This window comes from Asterias amurensis, chromosome 22 (assembly GCF_032118995.1).
Source record: "Asterias amurensis chromosome 22, ASM3211899v1".
NCBI lineage: Eukaryota > Metazoa > Echinodermata > Asteroidea > Forcipulatida > Asteriidae > Asterias > Asterias amurensis.
Genome location: NC_092669.1, coordinates 1999602 through 2023351, shown reverse-complemented (window position 1 = coordinate 2023351; position 23750 = coordinate 1999602). Strand labels below are relative to the sequence as shown.

The 23750-nt window shown below is 38.2% G+C and overlaps 1 protein-coding gene across 2 annotated transcripts in view; it reads left to right on the top strand.

The window, feature by feature from the left end:
* Positions 1-23750, top strand: part of LOC139953866 (paired box protein Pax-6-like) — a 106358-nt gene that overhangs the window by 5779 nt on the left and 76829 nt on the right. The window contains exon 2 of one of the 2 annotated variants that reach the window (XM_071953456.1): positions 12928-13108. In XM_071953456.1, the coding sequence (XP_071809557.1) occupies positions 13048-13108 (61 nt within the window). In that variant the 5' untranslated portion in view covers positions 12928-13047. Of the gene's footprint in view, positions 1-12927; positions 13118-23750 lie in introns of both variants that reach the window. The other variant, XM_071953453.1, reaches the window with a different exon arrangement.

The window sequence follows — 23750 nt, the reverse complement described above, 5'->3', positions numbered from 1 at the left end:
TATCTATAGGCGAGCTGTGGTGTCACTTGTTTTTCATATAGTTTTAAAGGAAAAGTATAGCTTTGGTTTTTGAAACCGTTCGATTGTTCTAATCCTATGTCAATGCAGATAATATAGAACAAAAACTAACCTGTGAAAATTTCATCTCAAAAGGTGGTAGCGTTTTTGAGATATCACCGGAAATCCGGAACGCATTCAGGAAGAATAATTCGTAATTATACACAAATCTGAGAAACGTTTCTGAAAGTAACGTTTCTCAAATTATTTGTTTTTCTTGGGGGGGGGGGGGGGGGGTTCCATAACCACATTACTTCGAAGTGAAATAATTATCAAAGTACTTTATATTGAGGTAGAGTATAAGCAGTGATGTAGGTTGTTCAATTTTGAACTCAGTTCTGTCTAACTGGAGGAAGTTTCACTGCCCTAATTTAGTACTTTCGATTGTTTTGTCATTTCCGTACGCCATGGAATGTGAGAGGGTTGAAGACACCGGAGAACCACCGTGTTTTTCCTGGGAACTGTACCGGGGCAAGAGGCCAGAGTACACTGCGGCGTGTGTCTGGTCTGGTCCGTTCGAACTCCGGGAATAGTGCAGCCGTTGTTGTTCATTTGACATCTAATGGCAATCACCCCTTTTAAGACAATAGAACCCTTTGTTAGAGTGTGAAAGGCTTTTGTGGTTTGTGTCTGGTGTGAAGCGTATACTAGTTAAGACAATTAGTTCAAAGAATGATTGCTCGCAATTATTAGAATGATTGCTCGCAATTATTGTCCATAAACACTGACTGTATTTCTATAAGCACGGTAAACTCACATTCTTCAGTGGTCGTCCGGGGAGTTTCTGTACCGTAGGATTTGACTTTTCAACGGCAGTTCACGAGAGGGTATTTACCGATACCATCTTTGATCTCACGGGATGAGAGGATTACATGTCACAAAAACCCAAGGAGAATCAACTCTTGGTATTGTACTGTAGATAAAATACTTTAAATTGAATAAACTGATATAGAGTGGAGGTCGAGTCTCTACAGGATAGGTCCCAAATGAATGCTACAAAAGTGTTTGGATAAATTGACAATCAAACTCTTGCAAATAAAAGTTAGAGAATTTAAAATAACTTTATTTTAATATCCATGTGTACACACTTCCCGCAAAGAAAAAAAAAAACCTGTTACAACGATTTGATCATAGTACTGGGACCTATCTCTATGGTTGGATGAACAATACTACACACTATTTAGTTAAGTATATTAAATTAATTCCCCTTATTGCGCATGATATCTCACTGTGTACTTTACATTATTTTGGTTTAAAAAAAACACCATTAGCTTTTGCTTCAATGGGTTGTCCTTATTTTGCCCCCACCATACCTTTTTGCCACAAAACAGCTCTTGCATGTCTTTAAAACGTACACATTTAAATTCTTTTAACGCATTTTCTGATCCAAGTATTTTAACCCTTCATATGTGCATTAATAATAATAAAATAAAAGACATCCCTGTCACACGAAGTTGTGTGCTTTCAGATGCTTGATTTCAAGACCTCAATATCTAAATCTGAGGTCTCGAAATCAAATTCGTGGAAAATTACTTCTTCGTTACTTCAGTGGGAGCCGTTTCTCACAATGTTTTATACTATCAACAGCTCTCCATTACTCGTTACCAAGTAAGTTTTTATGCCAACAATTATTTTGAGTAATTACCAATAGTGTCTACTGCCTTTAACCACTCATCTTTACTTTGCATCACTGAGTTCTACCTTGCTGTTACACTGCACCGTCCTTACTTCAACTAGTGCCTCTCTGTGCCTCTCTATGTCCATGGTAGAGTCGAATATCTTCCAGTTGACCGGGTGCACAGCGTGCTGAAATGTTGTTATGGGTGGTGCGTTTGGGGGATATAGGAATCCCAACTGTCGAATAAAATGATCACAAATTCATGATATGTGCATGTTGAATGGGGCTGCCAGAGTCGCTTACACTTGATTTGGGGTACAGAATACTTGACTTGGGGTACAGAATACTTGATTTGGGGTACAGAATACTTGATTTGGGGTACAGAATACTTGATTTGGGGTACAGAGTTCTTGATTTGGGGTACAGAATACTTGATTTCGGGTACAGAATACTTGATTTGGGGTACAGAATACTTGATTTGGGGTACAGAATACTTGATTTCGGGTACAGAATACTTGATTTCGGGTACAGAATACTTGATTTGGGGTACAGAATACTTGATTTGGGGAGCAGAATACTTGATTTGTATAACTTGCTTACTTTGGTTTTTGAAATAGCTTCTTTTTAGAACTTGGTTTGGTTTTTGTGTTCAGATGTAGTAATACATGGTTTAGAAACACGATTTCTTAAGAAATATTTACTACAGTCTATAGGAACGAGATTGACTTCTGCTTACTAGATCCATAGAGGAAGATCTCAGTTATACTATAGTTAAAATAGCCTACTTCTTACAAGTTATATTGTTTGATATAAAAGCTATTTGCTTGACTTGAATATGGCTTATTGATTTTGGAACAAGATTAAATTTTGCCTTACCTGAATCATAAACTAGTTTATTGATCTCAAACCTACTTTACTTAATTTCAGAACTGGCTCGCCCGATTTTAAGGTTACAATTGCTTTGTATTTATCCTAAGCCAGTTTACTTTATCTATAACAAGATTACTGATGTTTAACTCTTCCAAAGCAAACTATTTATCTTTCCTTCAAGTTAAACCATGGAGCATGGTTAAACTCACACTTGCCATTTTTAAAGACTAGACCACCACTGAAGCATTTAGCCCTCAATTACTTCACTTCCCATCACAAAGTACCCTGATCTTTTCGACAAACATATTAAATCGCACCCCATCAATAGCCCTGTCAACACTTTGACAAACGACCATCTTTCATCGGGACTCGCCCCCGTCAAATGGCGTGTGACCACGGCATAGAAATGCAGCCAGCCACGGCTCGGGTCCGTACACGAAGCGCGAACAAACTACATAAATTAATGGCCATAAACTATCACCTTGTTTGTTGGGGATTTGCACGCCCCGCTAATAAGTGTCCAATGTGGGCAAACCGCTTCAAACCTTCTGGCTGGTGTGGTGAGTGACAGATGTGTATGGTATTGGGTCCACCACACCAAGAGCTAGTACCCCAGTTTATAATTAATTTATAATATAGAAAGGTTTGCGGTAACACCATGTAATGATAATCTCTAAATGAGTTGGGGTGGTTCTGAAAAGAACCATTGGTTTCAACTCGACGTTTCGATCAGTATGCTCTAAACGTCTTCTGGATATTTTTTTTTTTTATAGTCTGATTCCGGGGCACTTGGTTGTACGACCGACCACATCAATTATCCCAATTTGACCGCAACCCAAGACGTTTTGACTTTCCCATCGGTGTGTGTAATATAATGACTAGATAAGATTCTTCGAGTTTCATTCCTGGAACTTGGCAAGCTCTTCTTGGATGTTGACTGACCACACAAACTCAAATTCTCCCTAGACTTCTCATAACTTAGTAAACATGCATTGAAGTGATACGAATTCAATACTTAGCAACCTCTTCTTGGATTTTGACTGACCACACAAACTCAAATTTTCCATAGAGTTGTCAAAACCTTGAAGACATGCCTTCGCTGTTTGAAGTGGTACGAATTATAAAAAAAAACACGATGTTTCTCATTCCTTGTCCACACTCATTCAAGATCCGCAATAAAGTTTTTATTCTGAGTAAAATAACATTATGTCATTAGCTTTCGTGTTAAACACTTCAGCAGGAAGCCATTTGGCTCCAATGTCAAATTATGGTGGTTTGTTCCCAACGACAATCAGACATTCCACCGTACCGCTGCCGACCATCTCGTGGGGCCCAACGCGCCTCTGGTTCGGGGTCAACTCAGCACAGTGATCCACACCCCGGCACATGACTTCCCGATGCATGAAATCCGTTCAGGCAGTCATTTTAAATGAAGCATGCAATGTAGCAATAGGTTTTAATATAACAAGATAAACATTTTCTGGTTGATTTGGGAAGGCCTGTTGTATACTAGCACCACCAGCGGAGTTGCCGAACGTAATCTAGTTATATCAGAACTATATCATGTGTTAGAAGTGGTTTGTTATACTAAGGGTAGGTGTACATTACACCCAATGGTTTTTGAACCGGCATTGTTTTCTGAACAGCTTTAAGCCTCTTTAATTTCATTATATCATCAGCTCTTCTTAAAAAGTGGTCCACCGGCCAAATGCAGTTAAAGCTGAGGACCAGTCAAAAATCTCTCCAAGTGCTCTCCAAGTAGTTCAGTATCGAAAGACATCTAATATTTCGTTATGGACAAGTGCAAAAGCTGATTGGCCCTTAAAATGAGAAGCTATGTTCCTGCTATAGCTCGTCACTGACAAAGTTAAGGGCAAACCCTGGTTACATGGCAGCACAAACGAACTCTTACTGATAGTTCTGCATAACTGTTCCTTGTGCATCACTACAGTTTCCCTGTCTTACTGTAGCTGTCCTAAATGCTTTAAACCCAGTGGTACTCGTCAAGCTTTTTCCCGGTATACTTTGCCCTAAAAAAAATTGACGCCATTTTATGCTCACTTTCATGACATTTACTGCACAATTCATGTTGAATGTGTTGAATTGTGAATAGCAGAACAGCAACAAATAGGCATAACTCGTACAACATAGACTTTTATACAGTAGTATAAACTGCCTAAATTTTGTCATAAGCCGCGCATGGTGAGATATATAGAAGGGCATTGTACTTCACAGAGTCTGACAACAAATCATCAAACTTCTGGAGTAAGAATGTCGAAAACCCATCGATGGCCTCAGTGTTTTTGTTGTCAACCTTGGCTCCAGAGTTCCTATAAACGTCCTTCTTACATGCAACCAGCTGGTGGTGGGTTTGGGGATTCGATCGACCCCCCCCCCCTTCCACTTTACACGCCTCCGGGCCGGTACGAGACCCCGAAATACTTGCTGGTGAACAACAATTATCAACGGGGGGTTTGTGTAGTTTCTGTCAGGGCTTTTTTCTATTCCATTGGGTGTTGAAAAGGATTTAGCGGAGTCAAGGAAAGCGAAGTATAGGGTTGCTGCTCAGATATTTTGTTTGAGCGTGCGGGGTGGTTTTTTCGAAATGAGAAAAAGGACCGTCACACAGCAGTCTTAACTCTTTTTAGTGATTACAAAATAAAACCGGAATTGAAAACGGGTTTGTACGCAAGTGTTGTCCAAACGTCTTGGTTAGCTTGTGGCAACCTGTTTTTAAATTAAATTCAAAGGTATTTATATACAGGATTGGAGAGGTAAAACAAAAATCATCAATGTAACTTTAGTTTCAAAGCTTACTGATTATGGAGTTCATACTAAAACCATTTTTCTTTTGAAACTTTTCCCCCTCTGAAACGAAATCATGTTCGAGAAAACTGTATCTGAAAACCCATAAAAAAAATCAACTATCAACCTCTCCCCATTACTCGTTACCAAGTGAGGTTTTATGCTAATAATTATTTTGAGTAATTACCAATAGTGTCCACTGCCTTTAAGCCAACATCTTCACAGGTTTTTTTTTCATGTGGTTGATCACACAATTCATGAACACTGTCTGTGACTATTTTGTCAGCTCAACAAATCCTTTAATACCTTTACCACAAACTAAACACCTTCACACAGTGTGATGCAAATTAAATTCCCCCACCATGCTGTAGTATAAGATATGCAAATATTGTGTCAGAGTAATTGTTATTTTGAGTTAATCTTGACACCCACCTTACACTCGTGCTTGTTGATGAAATTAAGGTTTCCAGACGGTATCTAAAGACAGTTTCAACTTTGCTTGCTTCAACTTCATTGACTTGGTATTTCACATGCTGTTGTGAAGTCAAAAATTAATGGTCTTCCATGTTTTGTTTTTTTGTTTTTTTTCAAAAGAAAATTGCTTGGATTATCAATATTTACTCTTTCGTCAATATTAATCAATTTAACGAAACATTTCAGTAGAGGTCTAATATTGTCTGTATTCGTCCGTCTGTGTTTGTTCATCTGTTTTGAGTCTTGAGTATAGACATTGTTTGTCTTGTGTTCTTGTTTTTGTCTGTCCAATTGGCAGTTTCGTGTTGTATATTTATTGTGCTAAGACAAGCTGCTGCAAGTATTGGCATATCCTGGCCCTTTCCTCTATGCGTTAATATGTTCCTTTATTATTACCAATTCACCATTATTTTAGTGAATTGCGTGGACAGAAAAGGACAGTTGACGTGAATGGAGTGAAAACTACGCTTGATCGCAAAAGTAGTCTGGTCTCCCTTTGCCATAACATCAATTAGTATCCACCATACTGTACACAGGGAACTAGACCGTAAGTACATTGTGGCATCATAAAATCTCTGACGTTGAGGCCGTTTGTCGTTCCAGTTTAACGACCTGCTAAAAGTTTGTTTGACAAGACTAAGTGGGTATATTTTGCCTGGCATGTTATTTTTTAACATAATACTGCGACTCGTGAAAGTCATGGTCAAGCGATACTTGACCGTTTGCTGTATCAACAAAAATTAAGTGAGGGCACACTTTGTAGTGACTGCTTCCTACCCCTTCTTTTGCAGCCAGCGATATTTTTTTTTCTGGGATTTTATGAACATGAATAAACAACTTCATCGGCTTCTGAGTCACATTGATAACAACATCTTGAAAAAATGTTGACAGTCGTTAAAACTGCTGGGCGGTTTTATTTTTATTTCATATTTTGTTTGCGACCCGACGAGGGTCACATTTTTTGAAGCTGAAAAGTAGCTCATAGCAAAAACACAATTTATTCTTACTAAATTCACGTTCCAGTAAAAAAAACCATGTCATTTGTATCAGTTCTAAAACAACCTGTTTTGCTATTTCTGATTAGAACCCGAGTTCCCTAAAAGTTTTTATTAGTTCATGAAAGATCTTGTACTGCCACAAAACCTACGATTAAAGACACTGGACACTTGTCATAGACCAGTCTTCTCACTTGGTGTATCTCAACACATGCATAAAATAACGATTCTGTGAAAATTTGAGCTCAATTGGTCATCGAAGTTGCGAGATAACCATGAAAGAAAAAAACACTCTTGTCACACGAAGTTGTGTGCTTTCAGATTCTAAATCTGAGGTCTCGAAATCAAATTCGTGCAAAATTACTTCTTTCTCGAAAACTATTCACTTCAGAGGGAGCCGTTTCTCACAATGTTTTATAATATCAACCTCTCCCCATTACTCGTTACAAAGTAAGGTTTTACGCTAATAATTATTTTGAGTAATTACCAAATAGTGTCTACTGCCTTTTTAACAGCTTTTTGAAATTGGGCCCTAAACGCACGCTCTAACAGTAACAACAACCCCGTTACAAGTCGCAAGAGAACTCATTCAATTTTCAACGGGTGGTTGTGAAGGGTATAAACAAAAACAAAACCTGCAGCCGGCTTGTCAGATGGGGCGAAAATAGCAGTGTTTATCCCCGGTGTAATCCGTCCGTTTCCCCCCGTCTGTCCAGAGCTACGTCCCCGGCTCTCTTAAGCCGCACTCCTAGGCAGATCACCGACCCAATGTTTTCTGGACAAATATAACCTTGTTTTTGGTCCAGTTTTTAATTAAATCCAACATGTTATTGGTAGGTGGAGTATATACGTAAAGCCTATGGGTCGGTACTGGAGAGGGTCGGGGGTTTTCTCTCTCTGTGTCTCAGCGCGATGAGGGTTCGAAATTGTTCTCACTGTTTCGCCTGCGAGGAACTAGATCTAGTTAGTTGCTAATAAATGTTTGTTTCCAGTTTGATGTCAAATTGATTAGAGGCCCTTGGGTGGGGAGTTAGTGTATGTTTTGCAGTGGCTGCGAGGTCAGGTGTATCATAAGACGCAACAATCATGACGGGTGGATTTCACAAAGAGTTAGGACTAGTCTTATCTCGAGTTAAGACCAGTTACTCGTCCTAACTTAGGACTATCCATGCAATTTGTATATCTCCTAGGACTAGTCCAAAGTTAGGACTAGTCCTAATTCGTTGTGAAATCGACCCCGTATAGGGGGTGCACACACACTAAATAAACTCTCATAGAAACCAACGCTAAATACTAAATATTAAAACAAATACTCAACAATAATTTGATGTCCTTTAGCCTCTTGAATACCAATCAAACATATTTTTGTCAACTGAACTTCATGTTTCTTTTAATTCTTGGCAAGTCAGCCGTTTGGACTTTTTGCTAAAAAAGTATCCGCGAAAAGCAACCCCGAAAAACGTGTTTGTTTTCTTCCCAAAACCGATTTGTTGCCAGTTTTCGTGAAGCACTTAACTTATCCACTCCCTAAGCCAAACGCGACCAATTTTCAAGCCTAAATTTAACCAGTCTCCTCAAAAGGTTGATCACAGAACCCCAAGTTTGAATAGATTGTTATATTTATATACAACATATCAATTGCATGACCCCCAAAAACTAATTATTCAAAGATTTTGAGGGCCTACACAAAAATTATAATTAGTTTGGTGCATGAATTGTGGCCCATCTATCTATACAACCGTTGAGCTCCTATTTTTAAATTACCCCTTCAATGTCAACGAGTACAAGTCATATTAAAATAACATTTGTATGTCGTTTGGAGGCATTTGTATAAAATAATAAGAGGCTAATTAAAGTTAATGAATGCCAGCAACTTTCACAAAAATATATCTTCTCAATACCCACAAAGAGAGCATTTATTGTTATTTTAGATTGAAATATATCTCCAGTCTTTTGCTTACATAAATTGGTTGTCGAGTACACTGAGAACTGGAGAGTGGAAGTCACTTTACAGTCTTAAAAAAAAAAACAGCGTTCTTCACTAAGAATGGCCCGCTGGCCAAAAATGCCAGTTAAAACACATGAGGACTAGTCAGAATTAACTCCAAAATGGCCACAGACTGAGTGGTCCTGGTGGATGGTTTAGTGTTGAAAACCCTCCCTATTTAATTTGAAATATGGACCAGGGAAAAGGGTGACTGTTTGGTGAAATCAGAAGCTAACTGATCCTTCTGACAAGTCACTTAACATGTAAAGGAGAAACCCCGAACTGAAAACTAAGCACCTTTGATTATTCGCAGCCTATATTTCTAATCTTAACTGAGCGGAGGTCAGAGGGCATGCAATATCAACCTCGTACCCACATCACCGCTTCACGCTCCTCTCTATTTTTAGCCCCTGACACTAATTTCCCCAGAACTGCTTTGACGTAATAGGGTGAAACATATGGGTCATAATTATTTTTCTTCATGAAAAATTGTTCCTCCGAAGTTTTTTTCTTTCTTTGCGTTTTAAGAAACACCTGCCTTATTAATCGTAAACACTTCGTTCACACCGCACGGTTTCTTATTTGTTGGAACGTTTCTGATAAAAATCACAAATCGGCATCTGTTTGAAGTTTTGCCGCGTTGTCGGGAGACTAAGTTGACCCACTTTCCAACGGGACCTTTTGGGGCGTAGTCTTCCTTACAAGACGTCATGAACAATTTCACACATTCTGAGGGAAAATGAGCTGCATGGTGTATATGTGATTTCTTTGGCTTCCATTTCATGGGCAATTCTAGTCGTTCAGATTTGTTCTTTCTAAATCAACCTGCTCCTTTTACAAATCGGTAGAAAATTAAATCCCTTCCATCATTTATGAGATCACATTTCATTAATTGTATTCTCATCGAATAGAAAGCGAAACTCGATTCAACAACTGTCAAATATTCATTTGCGTATAAAGTTGAGACGTTACGATTTGACAAACTTGGTAATCTAACTTTTTGCAAACTTTTTACAAATTGCCATTTTGTTTTGAAACGATAATTCACGCAGTAGCCTGTATACCATAATACACTTTAAAAACCTGGATGGAAGTTTCGGAACTGACCGGTGCCATCGTGGTATTTTATCGAAAGTCAGATTTGTTTTCAATTGTTTACATTCAAATCAATTCAATTCGATTTCTCTCGTATTCCCGTTTGTGTGTGCACTAGACGTGCAAATTCAATAAAAAAACGAAACTTACATACGGATTTCGAAAGAGGACAAGAGGTGTTCGTGCACAAATTTTTATTACACGGACACCAGATTTCTTTTAGAAATACAAGAGCTGATTTAAAAGAGTAAGTAGAACACGAAAGGTCGAACAGTCGAACTTGCATCTCCAAGGAAGTTTTTAAGGTGTATATCTTCGGCGATGGTATCACGTGATCTAACCTGCACACGAACACGTGTCTTCAATCACAACAATCAGTACAACCTGATGTGCCCTTGTTTTCCCGCTCTTCTCGAATTAGCAAATGTCGTCTGCGAGACGAGAATTCTTTAATTCGCTCTCAGTGACATTTTCTGTCTTACTTGTCTTTCCTTTCTTGGGGGGTATGTGAGTTCATTTTGACGGGAGCGAACCTTGACTGGCTTTGGTAGGCCGTGGTTCGTGAGGAATGCACGGTATACAAACCCGCCTTACGTCTCGGGTTGCGCTTAAGTGCAAGAGTGAGGTTAAAACACAGAGGGGGGATTCGAAATATTTGACTGATGGTTCTGGGTCGTTTTTTTCTGTTTCGTTAATTTAAAATATATAATCGGTTATGATAAAAATAATGGGTAATGAAGACCCCCCCCCCTCAAAAAAAAAAAAAAAAAGCTCTTCACCAAGGCAATTTGGTATGGTCATTTATTGGTGGAGTAAATACTAGGCTATTAATTTTTAACAAAAAGTACACCCTGTCTTTAAGTGCATGCGTATATCCTCCTCAACAGTTTATGAAATCCTTTAAGATGGTGGTTAAACTCTTAACACCACCGAACTCATCTTGAATTACCTCAGCCCAAGATAGGAACCAGACGACCCCCCCCCCCCCCATTCATTCACAAGACGTTCTTAACAAGATGTAGGATTAACGCAAGATGGGTTACAAATCCAACACAGCCACCGGGAAGAAACGAACAGAGGGCCCCGTTGACAGGCCACTTCCGATCGGCGCATTGTCCAGGTGTAATTCGGTGATTTTTCCGGAATAATTTGTCTCCGAAACTGAATGGCGAGAGCACAAAAGCAGAAGAAGTCTTTTTAGGGGTGGATATAAAGCTGGTTCCCTTTTAATTGAAAGTTGTTTTTAACCCTTTTCTTCACGTTTTGTGTGTATGTTTTTAAGGGGGAGCTTGTTTGTTTGAGAGCTTAGAGTGGTCAGTGTCTGAGGAAAGTTTGTTTAAAAAGTTTAGTTGTGTTTTGTTAGAGTGGACTGGGGGAATCGAATAAAGGAGCGACGCGTGACTGGTCAATATGTTGTCGGTTAGTCGGTTTGTGATTTGTTTGCTTGTTTATTGGTTTGTTTAGCGGATGGTTGAATTGTCGATTAACTCAGATCGATTATTCTGTTACACGGTTGTTTGGGTCGAGCTTTCAAAGGGCCATTCATAAAAATTAGATAACTTAATATAAACTTGTTTAAAGTTAGGCCTATGTGTTTACTTTCGCTCATTTTAAAATGGACGTGGTACATTTTATCCGAAAGATTCACATTCGTTTCAAACAAACATGATTAATAATCATTCCAACTTAATAATTTTCTTATTAATACTAGCGGTTCTTTTTATTCAAAGAACCATCTACTTTGGTTTATGGTTTTTAAGAAGACTGTAAAAAGATTTATCCAAAATCTTGTGCGATCGTAAAAGACAAAAAAAAATGTTTATTTGGCTTCCGGTGACACCACATCTACTTGATGGGTAGATTATGTTCTTGAAAGAACTTCTCGTCCTATTTTCGGAATTTGGGAGTCTTCTCTACAACTGCTGAGTATAACTTCGGAAATCTTGAAACTTTTCAGTGCTGAAAAGAACTGTCCAAACCCCCGACCCCTCTCTCTTCAACTTCTTCCAATTGTTTAACTTCCCCTCTTTAAGCACCTGTCTACTGCAACAGTTGTCAATGTATCTCCCAAACCCTTACATTATATAAACTAACCGCACCCCACTCGACAAGATTGCATGCAACTTCTCTTTTTTTGTTAAAAACCGTCTGTAAAATTCGCGACTCTAACTCGTCAATGTTGATCCGTCAAAAAGAGCAACCAAGCGCATTGAGGTATTGACCGAGTAAGAAGAGAAAATTACCGGTTTTGGGGGGTAATTGAGACCCCTTGTCTACGCCGTCTCTGATATCCCTTACCCCTACCCCCACAACCCACTCTTCACTACAAAAAACCAAGCTAAGAAAACACCACTAATCACTTTACACAGACACCCCCTTTTAAAACCCATTGTATTACTGTCGCCACGTTTTAAAGGAGGGGTGATTTTAAACCACCGTCTAAAGAGAGATAGGGGGAGGGGACGGACTGATTCCATAGTGTACTCTGGATACATGTAATAGTTTGTAAGCCCTCCCCCCCCCCCCCCCCCACACACCACCAGAAGTGACGTGTACAATACTGCACTTGAAACTCTGACTGTCGATGAAACAAGCTATTTAGAAGGGCTAGTCTTGCCAACAAGTCAAAATCTCAATACAGGCTTGCTTTACGCAGCGCTTTCGTTGTGAGTTCATAGGTGAAAATCTCTGTATACCCAATCGATGTTGTATTTAGCGAGCGAACTAGTCTTACAGTCAAGTCGTTAACTTGATAATGAACTTTCATCTCCTATGTGTTTCCAGGTCCAGGTTGCGATTTAAGCTAGTCTTGCAGTCAAGCCTTTACCTTAATACTTAACTTACATATCCTACTTGTTCCTTACATATCCTACTTGTTCCATGTTCAGATCAGTCAAGCCGTTTTACCTTGTTACTAAACTTGCATCCCATACTTGTTTCCATATCCGTGTCATGGTTTGAGCTAGTCTTCAGTCAAGTCGTTACCTTAATACTAACTTGCATCAAATACTTGTTTCCACATCCAGGTCGCGGTTTGTGACTCCTCAGGTTTGACGTCATCATACGGTGCTGTCTTATATCTCCACGTCCAATACAAGAGGGACTAGTCTTTCAAACAAGCCTTACTTTAACTTCAGTTCACCCAGATGTCTACTGGACTCATTTCATCCTCACGCCCCTCCTCGGACCATGGGGTAGCTCATAAAGGTGAGTCTGGTAAGCAGAATTTTTATGTGCTTAGCTAATTGTTTAAGTTTAAAGGCACTGGACACTTTTGGTAATTGTCAAAGACCAGTAATTGTCATACACCAAGTTCTCACTTGGTGTATCTCAAAATATCCATACAAAAACAAACCTGCGAATATTTGGACTCAATTGGTCGTCGAAGTTGCGAGAAAATAATGGAAGAAAAAAACACCCTTGTCGCACATGTTGTGTGCCTTAAGATTCCTTGAATTGAGACCTGAGCTGGAGGTCTCTAATACTCAATTCAAATATTTTAGTAAGGAATTAATAAAACTACATATCTTCAGAGGGAGCCTTTTCTCAAGTTTTATAATATCAACAACTCTCAATTGCTAGTTACCAAGTAAGTTTTTATGCTAAAAATTATTTATTGAAAACGTAGTTTTTGAGAAAGAGGTAATTATTTCTCACTCAAATAATAAAATACATCAGCTGAAAACACACGAGTTTGTGCAACAAGGGTGTTTTTTTCCTTCATTGTTTTTTTGCAACTTTGATGACCAATTGAGCCCAAATGTTCACAGGTTGGTTATGTTATGCGTATGTTGGGATACACCAAGTGAGAATACCGGTTTTTGTCAACTACAAAACGTGTCCAGTACCTTTAAAGTTAGTGTAGGGACTGTGAATAGGTAAGCTGAGATATTTCTCAAGTCGTCAAGGCACATCGTTACCGCGCGCGCGAAATGATCAACACCTTGGAGACAATTCACAATTCTTTGTTTTGATTCCTTCTTTTGTGTCAGTGTAAATCCTAATTAACTATTGCCACCATCCTTAACAACAATCCTTCACACGAATCATTAAAACACATCTGTTGAAGTCACATATTCAATTAAAGAAAACCTCAATCTTTGTTTAGGTAAAATGATACAGACATTTTGTTTTGCAAACAACACCTATTAAACTGAAACATCACAAGACGAAACCTGGGACTACGTTAAGTCCGCTGTGTATTACATTAACGGCCCAACACTTCCGTGTCTGGTATCCAACCCCCCCCCCCCCTGCAACTAATTAGCACTTATCAGATTAGTTAGCACAAGAAGCGTGAATGATTTGCCGGCGAGAATATTACGTGGCCGTGGTGGTGTGTGGGAGTGCGTTGGTTATTACTATAGACGCGTAGGTGGTTCCATCATAGAGGAAGGGTTCCACAGAGTGGAGCACCCATGGCCTGGGCCCTATTTCACGGAGCCGCTTACGCACCAATTTTTTTGCTTAAAAGCTCCCAAATTCTTGCTTAGTTAAATCAGATTACCGGCCAAGACTCCACTCAACGGATAATGCTAAGTAAACAGCAGCTAAATACCAGTCACAAGCAATGTATATGACATGGAATTCTGGCCAGCAACATGTGTAAAATAAGCAAGCTAATTCGTGCTTAAGCAATTTTTTTGCTTAAGCAGCTCCATGAAATTGGTCCCTGTGCCCAATTTTGATATGCATAGAAATCGGTTAAATTTCATAAAGTATGTAAGCATGAATCTTGCTAAGCACAGACAATATTGTTTAACAGAAATTGGCTACCAGCATCAAGTCCATACAGTTTACATTGCAACTGGTCCCCACTAATTTTTTTTGCTTAGCAAAGAAATTTGTCAAGCAGTATTTTCTGCGTAACAGCTTTTATAGAATACAATAATATGAAATTATGTTGTTTTACGCGTGTGGACATCTTAAAATCTTTACGCTGTTTACGGCCTTAATGAATAAAACTTTACTCTGAGAGAATTAACTTTTAATAAAAAAGAAATCCGCAAAACAAATGGTATTTTATTAAATCAAATATCAAATGTTTTCGTCTCCTGACATGATTGTATAAATTATTACCTGAACGAATTACCAATGGGCGAGTGGATTCTAATTGACGTGTCAAACCATGGTCAAAAACTCGCTGGTTTGTGCTCATATTTTTTACGAATCAATAAGTCTTTTCGTAGAGCGACCTGTCGACGTTTCTGCCCAATTAACGACATCGTTTCCGAAATAAATATGAAAACTCACTTCATTTTACAAAATCAATATCTCACGGGACTGTACGTGGCGCGAGATTGTCACTTCCAGTTCACCGACGTGTATACTCCACCAGTTTGTAAACAAATAAGGCAGCCATTTTGTTTTTGCTGTCACGCAAAAGCCACGTGGTTTATACAGTCGCTTTGAAGTGAGCATGTTTAACCGTTTGTAACGTCATAAAATATTTTTTTTTAATCTAAATTTACACCATAGAGTGTTAAAATAAATATCACTATAAATATCAATATCACTATAAATATCAGAAACGACTCCCTCTAAAGTAACGTAGTTTTTGAGAAAGAAGTAAGTTATCACTAAAATATTTGAATTAAATTCGAGACCTCAGCTATGGTCTCGAATTCAAGTATTTGAAAGCACAATACTTTGTGCGACAAGGGTGATTTTTCTTCCATTGTTTTCTCGCAACTTCGACGACCAATTGAGTTCAAATTTTTACTTGTTTGTTATTTTAGGCATACACCAAGTGAGAAGACTGGTCTTTGACAATTACTAATAGTGTCCAATGCCTTTAAAACAGAATCATTTCCGAGAACAACATAAAGTGTTTTTATAAAGTATGTCAGCTGTTGAATAAATATTACAATCAATGATGGAGGTATTTTTGACCACTTCCGTGTTTATGTAACAACGTGTATATAAGCTAGCTTTTCCTCTGTCTTGTTTTGTATGCATCACGAAACATTGTTACCAATTATTGTAGATGGGTGAACAAAATAAACACATCTCTTTAATTGAAACGAGGGAGGACAATTTATTCCAGAAAAGAAAATTGATTCCACTGCTATTAAAGAGGAAGGGAAGTGAACAATTTAATTTTGTGTTGTACTCGGTCCTCGTGGTAGTGGGAACAAATTACAAGTCTCCAATTCCAGGTTGAAAACGATACCTTCCTAAAATACAATTAATAGCTTTAAATTTAACATTATCCTCAAAATTTGTCTGACCATAATTTGCAATCTTTTCCATCAATTTAATGGTCGAGTCCCATCAGTTTGACGGTCATTTCGAGTCATTGTACACCCAATGACGGCCTTTCGCTCCTCCATTTTCCCACGGTGCGGATCCTTTACCCTATACAGGTCTCTCAACAAACCAACTCCATTTAGCTTCACTCTCAAAGAAGAAGACGAAGAAGAAAAACCGCAATTTTAAACACCCCCACATCATTTCGAAATTATAATTATGATTTACTTAGCTCCGGGGGTGTCGGCTTATTAAGCGAAAATTAGACAGTCACTTTGGGTTACAGTCCGTGGCAGTTAGTGTGTGTGTGCGGACACCGAGGTTGATGATGTGTGCGCTGGAAGATTGCATGGAAAAGGCTCGGGCCGAAGTCAAAATTGAAGCGTTTTCTAATAACAACGCCTTAAGTCTTGTTTGACCAAGGGAAGCATGTTGATCACAATTTCACCGTAGGAATGGATTAGGAATTATCAGTTTTAGATATAGTTTAGGGGTGACTATTAAGTAAGCTGCATATATATATAAATCAATGATTGGTTGCAATGCAGAATATTTGAAAATATTTCAGTCTAAAATGTTGTAAAATGTTTCTGAAAATAGCATTTTTGCAGACCCGTGAAATAACCGTTACAAAATGGATAATTATTAAATCATTTTTTAAGTTATATTATGAACGTCAATAATCTGCAGTAATTTTTTTTTTATAAACTGGTCCACGTTGTATTTACTCCCGACTACCTATTATTTGCATGACGTGTTTCTTAAAGGGAAGGTACACTATTGGTAATTGTCAAACACCAGTGTTCTCACTTGGTGTATCTCAACATATTAATGCATAAAATAACAAAACTGTGAAAATTTGAGGTCAATTGGTCATCGGAGTTAATAATTTAATGAGAATATACCTCTTTATCAAAAACTACGTTACTTCAGAGGGAGTCGTTTCCCACAATGTTTTATACTATCAAACAGCTCTCCAATGCTCGTTACTAAGTCAGTTTTTAAGTTAATATTTGTTTTGAGTAATTACCAAACGTGTACTTTCCCTTTAACAACAAAAACAAAAACTAGGGGATTGGAATGAATGTACTCTTCCAAAAACCATTGATGTACCGTCCCTTTATAATATGTTTTTTGAAAAAGTAAGGGATTAGAATGAATGTACTCTTCCAAAAATTAATGATGTATACCATCATTTTTCGAGCTTGAAAACTGATTTTATTTCTTCTAACAAAAACCAAAGACGTATTAACCATTCAACCGTTATACAAATGTGTTTTAAGTATAGTATCCGTTGCTATAGAAAACCGGAAAGTAAATGTTTCTTGTAATAAGTTCCCGTTATAGCACAAATAAAACAACTTTTCATAACTCGCCATGTTTTTCGACAGAATAGTGATAACAAAGCACTTTCAAAGATTGATACACGAAATTTAAACACATTACAATAAATCATAACTTGCGTTCCATTACTATAGTGCCTGACCAAACCATTCAATAACATCCACTGTGGTTTTTAAAGACAGTGGACACTATTGGTAATTGTCAAAGACTAGCCCCCACAGTTGGTGTATCTCAACATATGCATAAAAAAAAATTTTGAGCTCAATCGGTCATCGAAGTTGCGAGGTAATAATGAAAGAAAATAAACCCTTGTCACACGAAGTTGTGTGCGTTTCGATGGTTGATTTCGAGACCTTAAGTTCTAAATCTGAGGTCTCGAAATCAAATTCGTGGAAAATACTTCTTTCTCGCAAACTATGGCACTTCAGAGGGAGCCGTTTCTCACAATGTTTTATACCATCAACCTCTCCCCATTACTCGTCACCAAGAAAGGTTTTATGCTAATAATTATTTTGAGTAATTACCAATAGTGTCCACTGCCTTTAATGGTAAATGAATTATAATGCCAGCTAGCAATATTGTAATATTATGTGGCGAATGCATCGACACAGTTCACAGTCAACTCTCCTACTGTCTGACCATTATGATTCAACAACATCATCATCCACTGTGGCGGTCGAATCCATGGTTAGTCAATTGTACCAAGAGTAGGAGGTTGAAAAAAAACCCAACAACAACAACAACAACACCAACACCAACAACAACAACAACAACAACAACAACAACAACAACAACAGCATAGGTCTGTGGGGTTTTAAACATTGCATCATGGTGGAAATAAACGATATATAGTAAAGGTTTGCGGTTACACCGTGTAATGATAATCTCTATAAATGAGTTGGTGTGGTTCTTATAAAAAACCGTTGATATTATTTAAGCCCAGTTCTGCTTTAAAGTCCAATGATACTAAGTCAGATTGAAAGAAAACACACTCCTTTCCACCAGTCAAACCCTAACAAAAGAATCTTCCAAATTCCAGTTCAACAGTGACATTTATGTGCATATAGTTTACATTCATGATTACCATTCATGTTCACCTATCGACAGTAAACCAATGTGCCATCCCTATTCAACATGCTCTATAAATTCACAGCTGTACAACGTGACACGTATAACACAGTCGATAGATATATTTACATCCAATTGCATTTTTCTCCTTTACTCCATCGAACCAAAAGAAGAACAAGACCACGGGAAAGACTGGACCTATTTTGTTCAAATCGCCCTTAAGCCGCCTTCGTCTCTTCCAACCAAACCGTCCCTCAAAGCTCAAAGACAGGGCGCCTAGTCTCTTGATTCGGAGGGGGGGGGGGCGGGGGGAGATATCTAAGGCGAGGTGTTTATAGACAACCTTTAGTGCTTTGGGGATAATGCATGCGATTGGCTTGCGTGTGTGAGTGTGCCTGTTCCGCAGGCTATACGGTTCCAGGTTCATGTGTACTGTGGTTGTACTATTAAATATGCCGTGGCGATGGCTGCCACACTGTTCTGTTGATCTGCTATAGTCTCAGCAGACATCTTGAATTGTCCGCCATTCAAATCAATGTAGCCAAAGCGAGGTTTGGAAGTATGATAGTCTGGCCCCTTTAATGATATAGCAGTATTCACTATTACAATCTACAAAGGGAACACGACACTGATGGGTTCTCATCGTTTGCAAGATGTTGAAGCAGCGTGCTGTCTAAGTAATACTGAATACCTACATGGTCGGTAAAGACTATTGACATGTGTCGGCCATCTTGTGCCAACTCCATGTTTCTAAATCGAGGCTTGATGGTAAATCAAGGGTTTTTCAGAATATTATTGTACTTCTAATGAAGTGATCACAACACTTTGTTCTCGTGTTGATATTTTTTATAACTATCGACTGAATTTAATTGAATTTAATATTTTAATATTCTCTCAACAAATACTGACATGCACAAACATTGATACAAATATTATTCACATTATGAATATTTTTATTATAAACATTAATACATTGAGCATTAATTCTTAAGTAGAGAATCCCATTTGTTAATGAATATTCGTTTTTATAAATATTCCTATTATATTTATGAACGTCAGATAGGCGTGTTTATGATTTTGGTAATTTAACAGAAATTTGAAATTCTTAAACACTATAACAATACTTAATTTTGGTGTATTACTATAATTTAAAATAATCATATAACAACAGAAATAGCACAGTTTTAAAGCTAAACTAAATATTGTATATTCAATAACCCAGTTTACGTTAGGGTTGCCTCCTACGTTTACAGTTAAATTAAAAGTCAAACAACGTATTTTAACGAAATAATTTACATTATGTCAAACAATTGACCAGGCTTTTAAGTGAATTGAAAGCTGAATTCTGGAACTGTCTTATATTAAGCAGATTCATATAAATGGGATAAGCTGGATTGTATAAACGAACAATTTTTTTGAACTAAACATTTGTCATGTCCCATGAAATGTAAAGTGAATTTAAAACAGTTTGGGTGCCTCGCAGTATTTTTTAATAAATTTACAAAAACATGTGACAAAAGGGATGGTCAAAACCTACACGACACAACACTGTAAGTCTCGCTCGTGTATAGATATATAAATGGATCATAAGCTGCATTTTCACCTTGCAATATTATTCAAAACAGTAGCCAAATAAGGGTGACAAACTAGGTGGCAAAAACCCAGAAGTCAATACACTTGTGACGCTACTGCATGCGCCATTTTTACACACACTCCACCCATGCCTATGTGTACGTTGGTCGCTTATAATAATGCAGTTTGTATAAATTATACACGGATTTTTCCTACATTCGACTCGGTCATGTGGACGGAAGTGTAAAAACAAAACCTCGTTAATAAGTAAAGAGAGAGGGCGCGATGCTCATTAGCATAATAAGATGGAGAGGGTTTCTGTTGTGCGTGGTTTTCAGGTCAGACCAACGATTATAAACACACATCGCATAGAAAAAAACACCCCATCGAGATTAACAAAACAAATATCGCCTGGAAATCACACAGTCGGCGTTTTGGGCTCTTTTTATCGCAGTTTCAGATCTTTTCACACACACGGCACTGCAGTCGTCAGCTAAACAGAAAATTTGCATAAAAATAGCGCCAAAATTTGCTGTTTATTAGGGTTATTGCGTTTATACAACAACTCGTGTCACACACAACAATGCCATGCAATGACTGACTGTAGAACAGGAAGTGTGCTTCATTGCATTTACACATTGCGCGCGCTTTTTTTCTTCCATTTTTTTTTTTCTCTCGATTTGAACCCTGGTTAATACGGATTCGTCATCGCTTTTATTATGAATAGAAAACTTTCTAATAACGTAATTTTTGTGTGTGTGTTGTTGACAAAATAAATAGAGGGTTGAATATGAAAAATAGTCTAGTATTGATTTTGATTTTCCTTTTGATAAAAGGGGTCAACGAAATATTTTAAATGTGTTGAGGAGTGCTCTTATTTGGGAGAAATAATTTGGTTGGTATGTGTGTGTGGTATGGGTGGATAGAACACGGCGCACAGCACAATATTTAAAAGGGATGCACTGTTGTTCGTACGGGGTTAGCGTGCTTGTTAAAGCCATTGGACCCTTTCGGTACAGAACAACAACAAAAAGGTCACAGATTAACAAATAACTTACAGGGTCTATAGAAGGTTGTGGTTAAAGACTTCTCTTGAAATATTATTCCATGAAATGCTTTACTTTTTGAGAAAACAGTAAAACAATATCAATTCTCGATAGCGAGAATTACGGATTTATTTTAAACACATGTCATGACACGGCGAAACGTGCGGATACAAGGGTGAGTTTTCTCGTTATTTTCTCCCGACTCCTATGACCGATTGAGCCTTAATTTTCACAGGTTTGTTATTTTATATATAAGTTGTGATACACGAAGTGTGGGCCTTGGACAATACTGTTTACCGAAAGGGTCCAATGGCTTTAAAGGGGATGATATGGTTAGAAGCCTACAGCATTGTTTGATATGTATAACGAACTTTAAGAAACATTTCACTACGGAATAACGTGGTTACGGAGAAAGATATCAGGTTTTTTTTTCATTCCCCGAAATTTGAATCTGAGAAGCGTTACTATGGTAACGTTTCTCAAACAGTGTATTCCAATTGCGGATTATTCCTCCAGCTAACCGCTCAAGATTAACGGCATTGTCTCAAAAAAGCTACCCCATTTTGAAATGAAAAATTTCACAGGTTAGTTTCATGGTGTTAATCAACATCTACGTCTTTAAAACAAACAGTGGATTCCAACTGTTAAATACATGGACACTAATTGTCAAAGACCATTCTTCTCACTTGTTGTGTCTCAACATAATACATAAAATATCAAACCTGTGAAAATTTGAGCTCAACTGGTCGTCAAAGTTGCGAGAAAATGATGAAAGAAAAAAACACCCTTGTTGGACGAGTTTGTGTGCTTTCAAATAAGAATAAAAGCCTTCTAGCTAGAAGTTTTTTAATATTTTAGTGAGAAATAACCGTTACTTCAGAGGGAGTCGTTTCCCACAATGTGTTATACTATCAACAGCTCTCGAATGCTCGTTACCAAGTCAGTTTTTAAGTTGTTATTTGTTTTGAGTAATTATCAAACGTGTGCCTTCCTTTTAAGGCTTTATCTTTGAAACTTGTTTTTATGAAAATATCTCGTTGGATGGAAAAGAGAATGAATCATTTCTGAGAGGAATTTTTTCAAGGGGAGGAAACGGAATTCATGTTTTATTCAGAGAATGTTACCAAGTGTCACATGGCATGAGTCATGAATTGATTGAGTGACACATCATTAAATTAAGATGTCACATTAATGTTAACACTGTTTGACATTACGGCATCGACGCTGTACGGAGAACTGGCATGTATTGCAGAAACATCGTTATAAACGTGAACAAACATTCTCTAAATCACCGCAAATCTGCACTTGTAACTACCCATTGCTTTCACCATGCATGCATAACTTAAAGTCTGAGATAGTCCAACATCATATTGATTGCATTGTATTATGTACCAGGGACTTGCAACGCTGTAACAAAAAATCATGTAAAAAAACGTTCCCAAGTCATCGTACTATCAGTATGCAGCTTTCGGTTCTTTGCAAAAGGTTGTAACAACCCGTCATATCATGTAGAATTTCAGACATAGATTCGAATTAAAACTTATTCCTCGTCAACTTAAAAGTAATTGAGCTATTATAAAACACATCACAAAGAGTTTATATTTACATTAGCATTATATTAGCATTATCTTTTCCATGTGTAAAAGAGAAAACAAAGCCAGACACAGTTTAATCTATCTGCCTTTGATACCAAAACATAATTTAAGATGAAGACAAAAAAGGCCGGCAGCTTTTTCCCTCCTCACAAGATACCCAATCAGTTTCTTCCATCTTCAATTCGTGACAAGCAAAGGCCCTTAGTTCCGTTCACAGTTCCCCCACGAAACCCCCACACACCGGGTGCAGCGCTCCAAAACTCACGCCGTGTCCAAAGCCCACCAATCCGGGGCGATGGAGTGCCTCTAGCAGCCCGCTCCTCGTAAGAAAAAAAATCATTGCTTGGAGACGAAAAAAAAACAGAGGTAAAGAATGATAGAAGAATCAAGCCAATATGGGGGTAGTGATGATTGAATACGGGGGCTAAGCCGCGACATCATCAACAACGGAGGAAAACCCCGGCATTGAAAGGTGGAAAAGTACAAGCGAACTCGGTTAAAATAAATAAAAGGCAGTGGTTTTATAGAGAGAGGAGGAAAGGGGGAAGCTTGGACCGGTACGAGCATGGCGATAGAACCCGGCCGGCTGGAAGCTAGAAAGGTCTAATGTAAAAAGCCCGGGGGTCATCAAGCCCTGCTGAAGACAAGAGGTTTGGGTGAGAGAAGGGAAACGGGCTGGAATTGGGGATATGGTCCAGCCAGTAGTGGGATATGAAGGGTTGAATGGCGCCGTGGTTCGCTGACGGGGCCGTTCGTTTCGAGTCAGCTCTTTCCATGGGGACGGGAGGAGCGTTGCTCGGGGGGCTGTAGTGCGCTAGTCACCCGGGTTTGACGAGCCGACCCTGCCACTAAGGGCTCGTGTACTATTTCTCTTGCCCCCACACTTCTAATAATCTCAAAAACTATTAAACCGTAGCCTCACTCAATAATAACACACCATACAAGTCAGACATGTATATAGTCTCCATTCAAGAA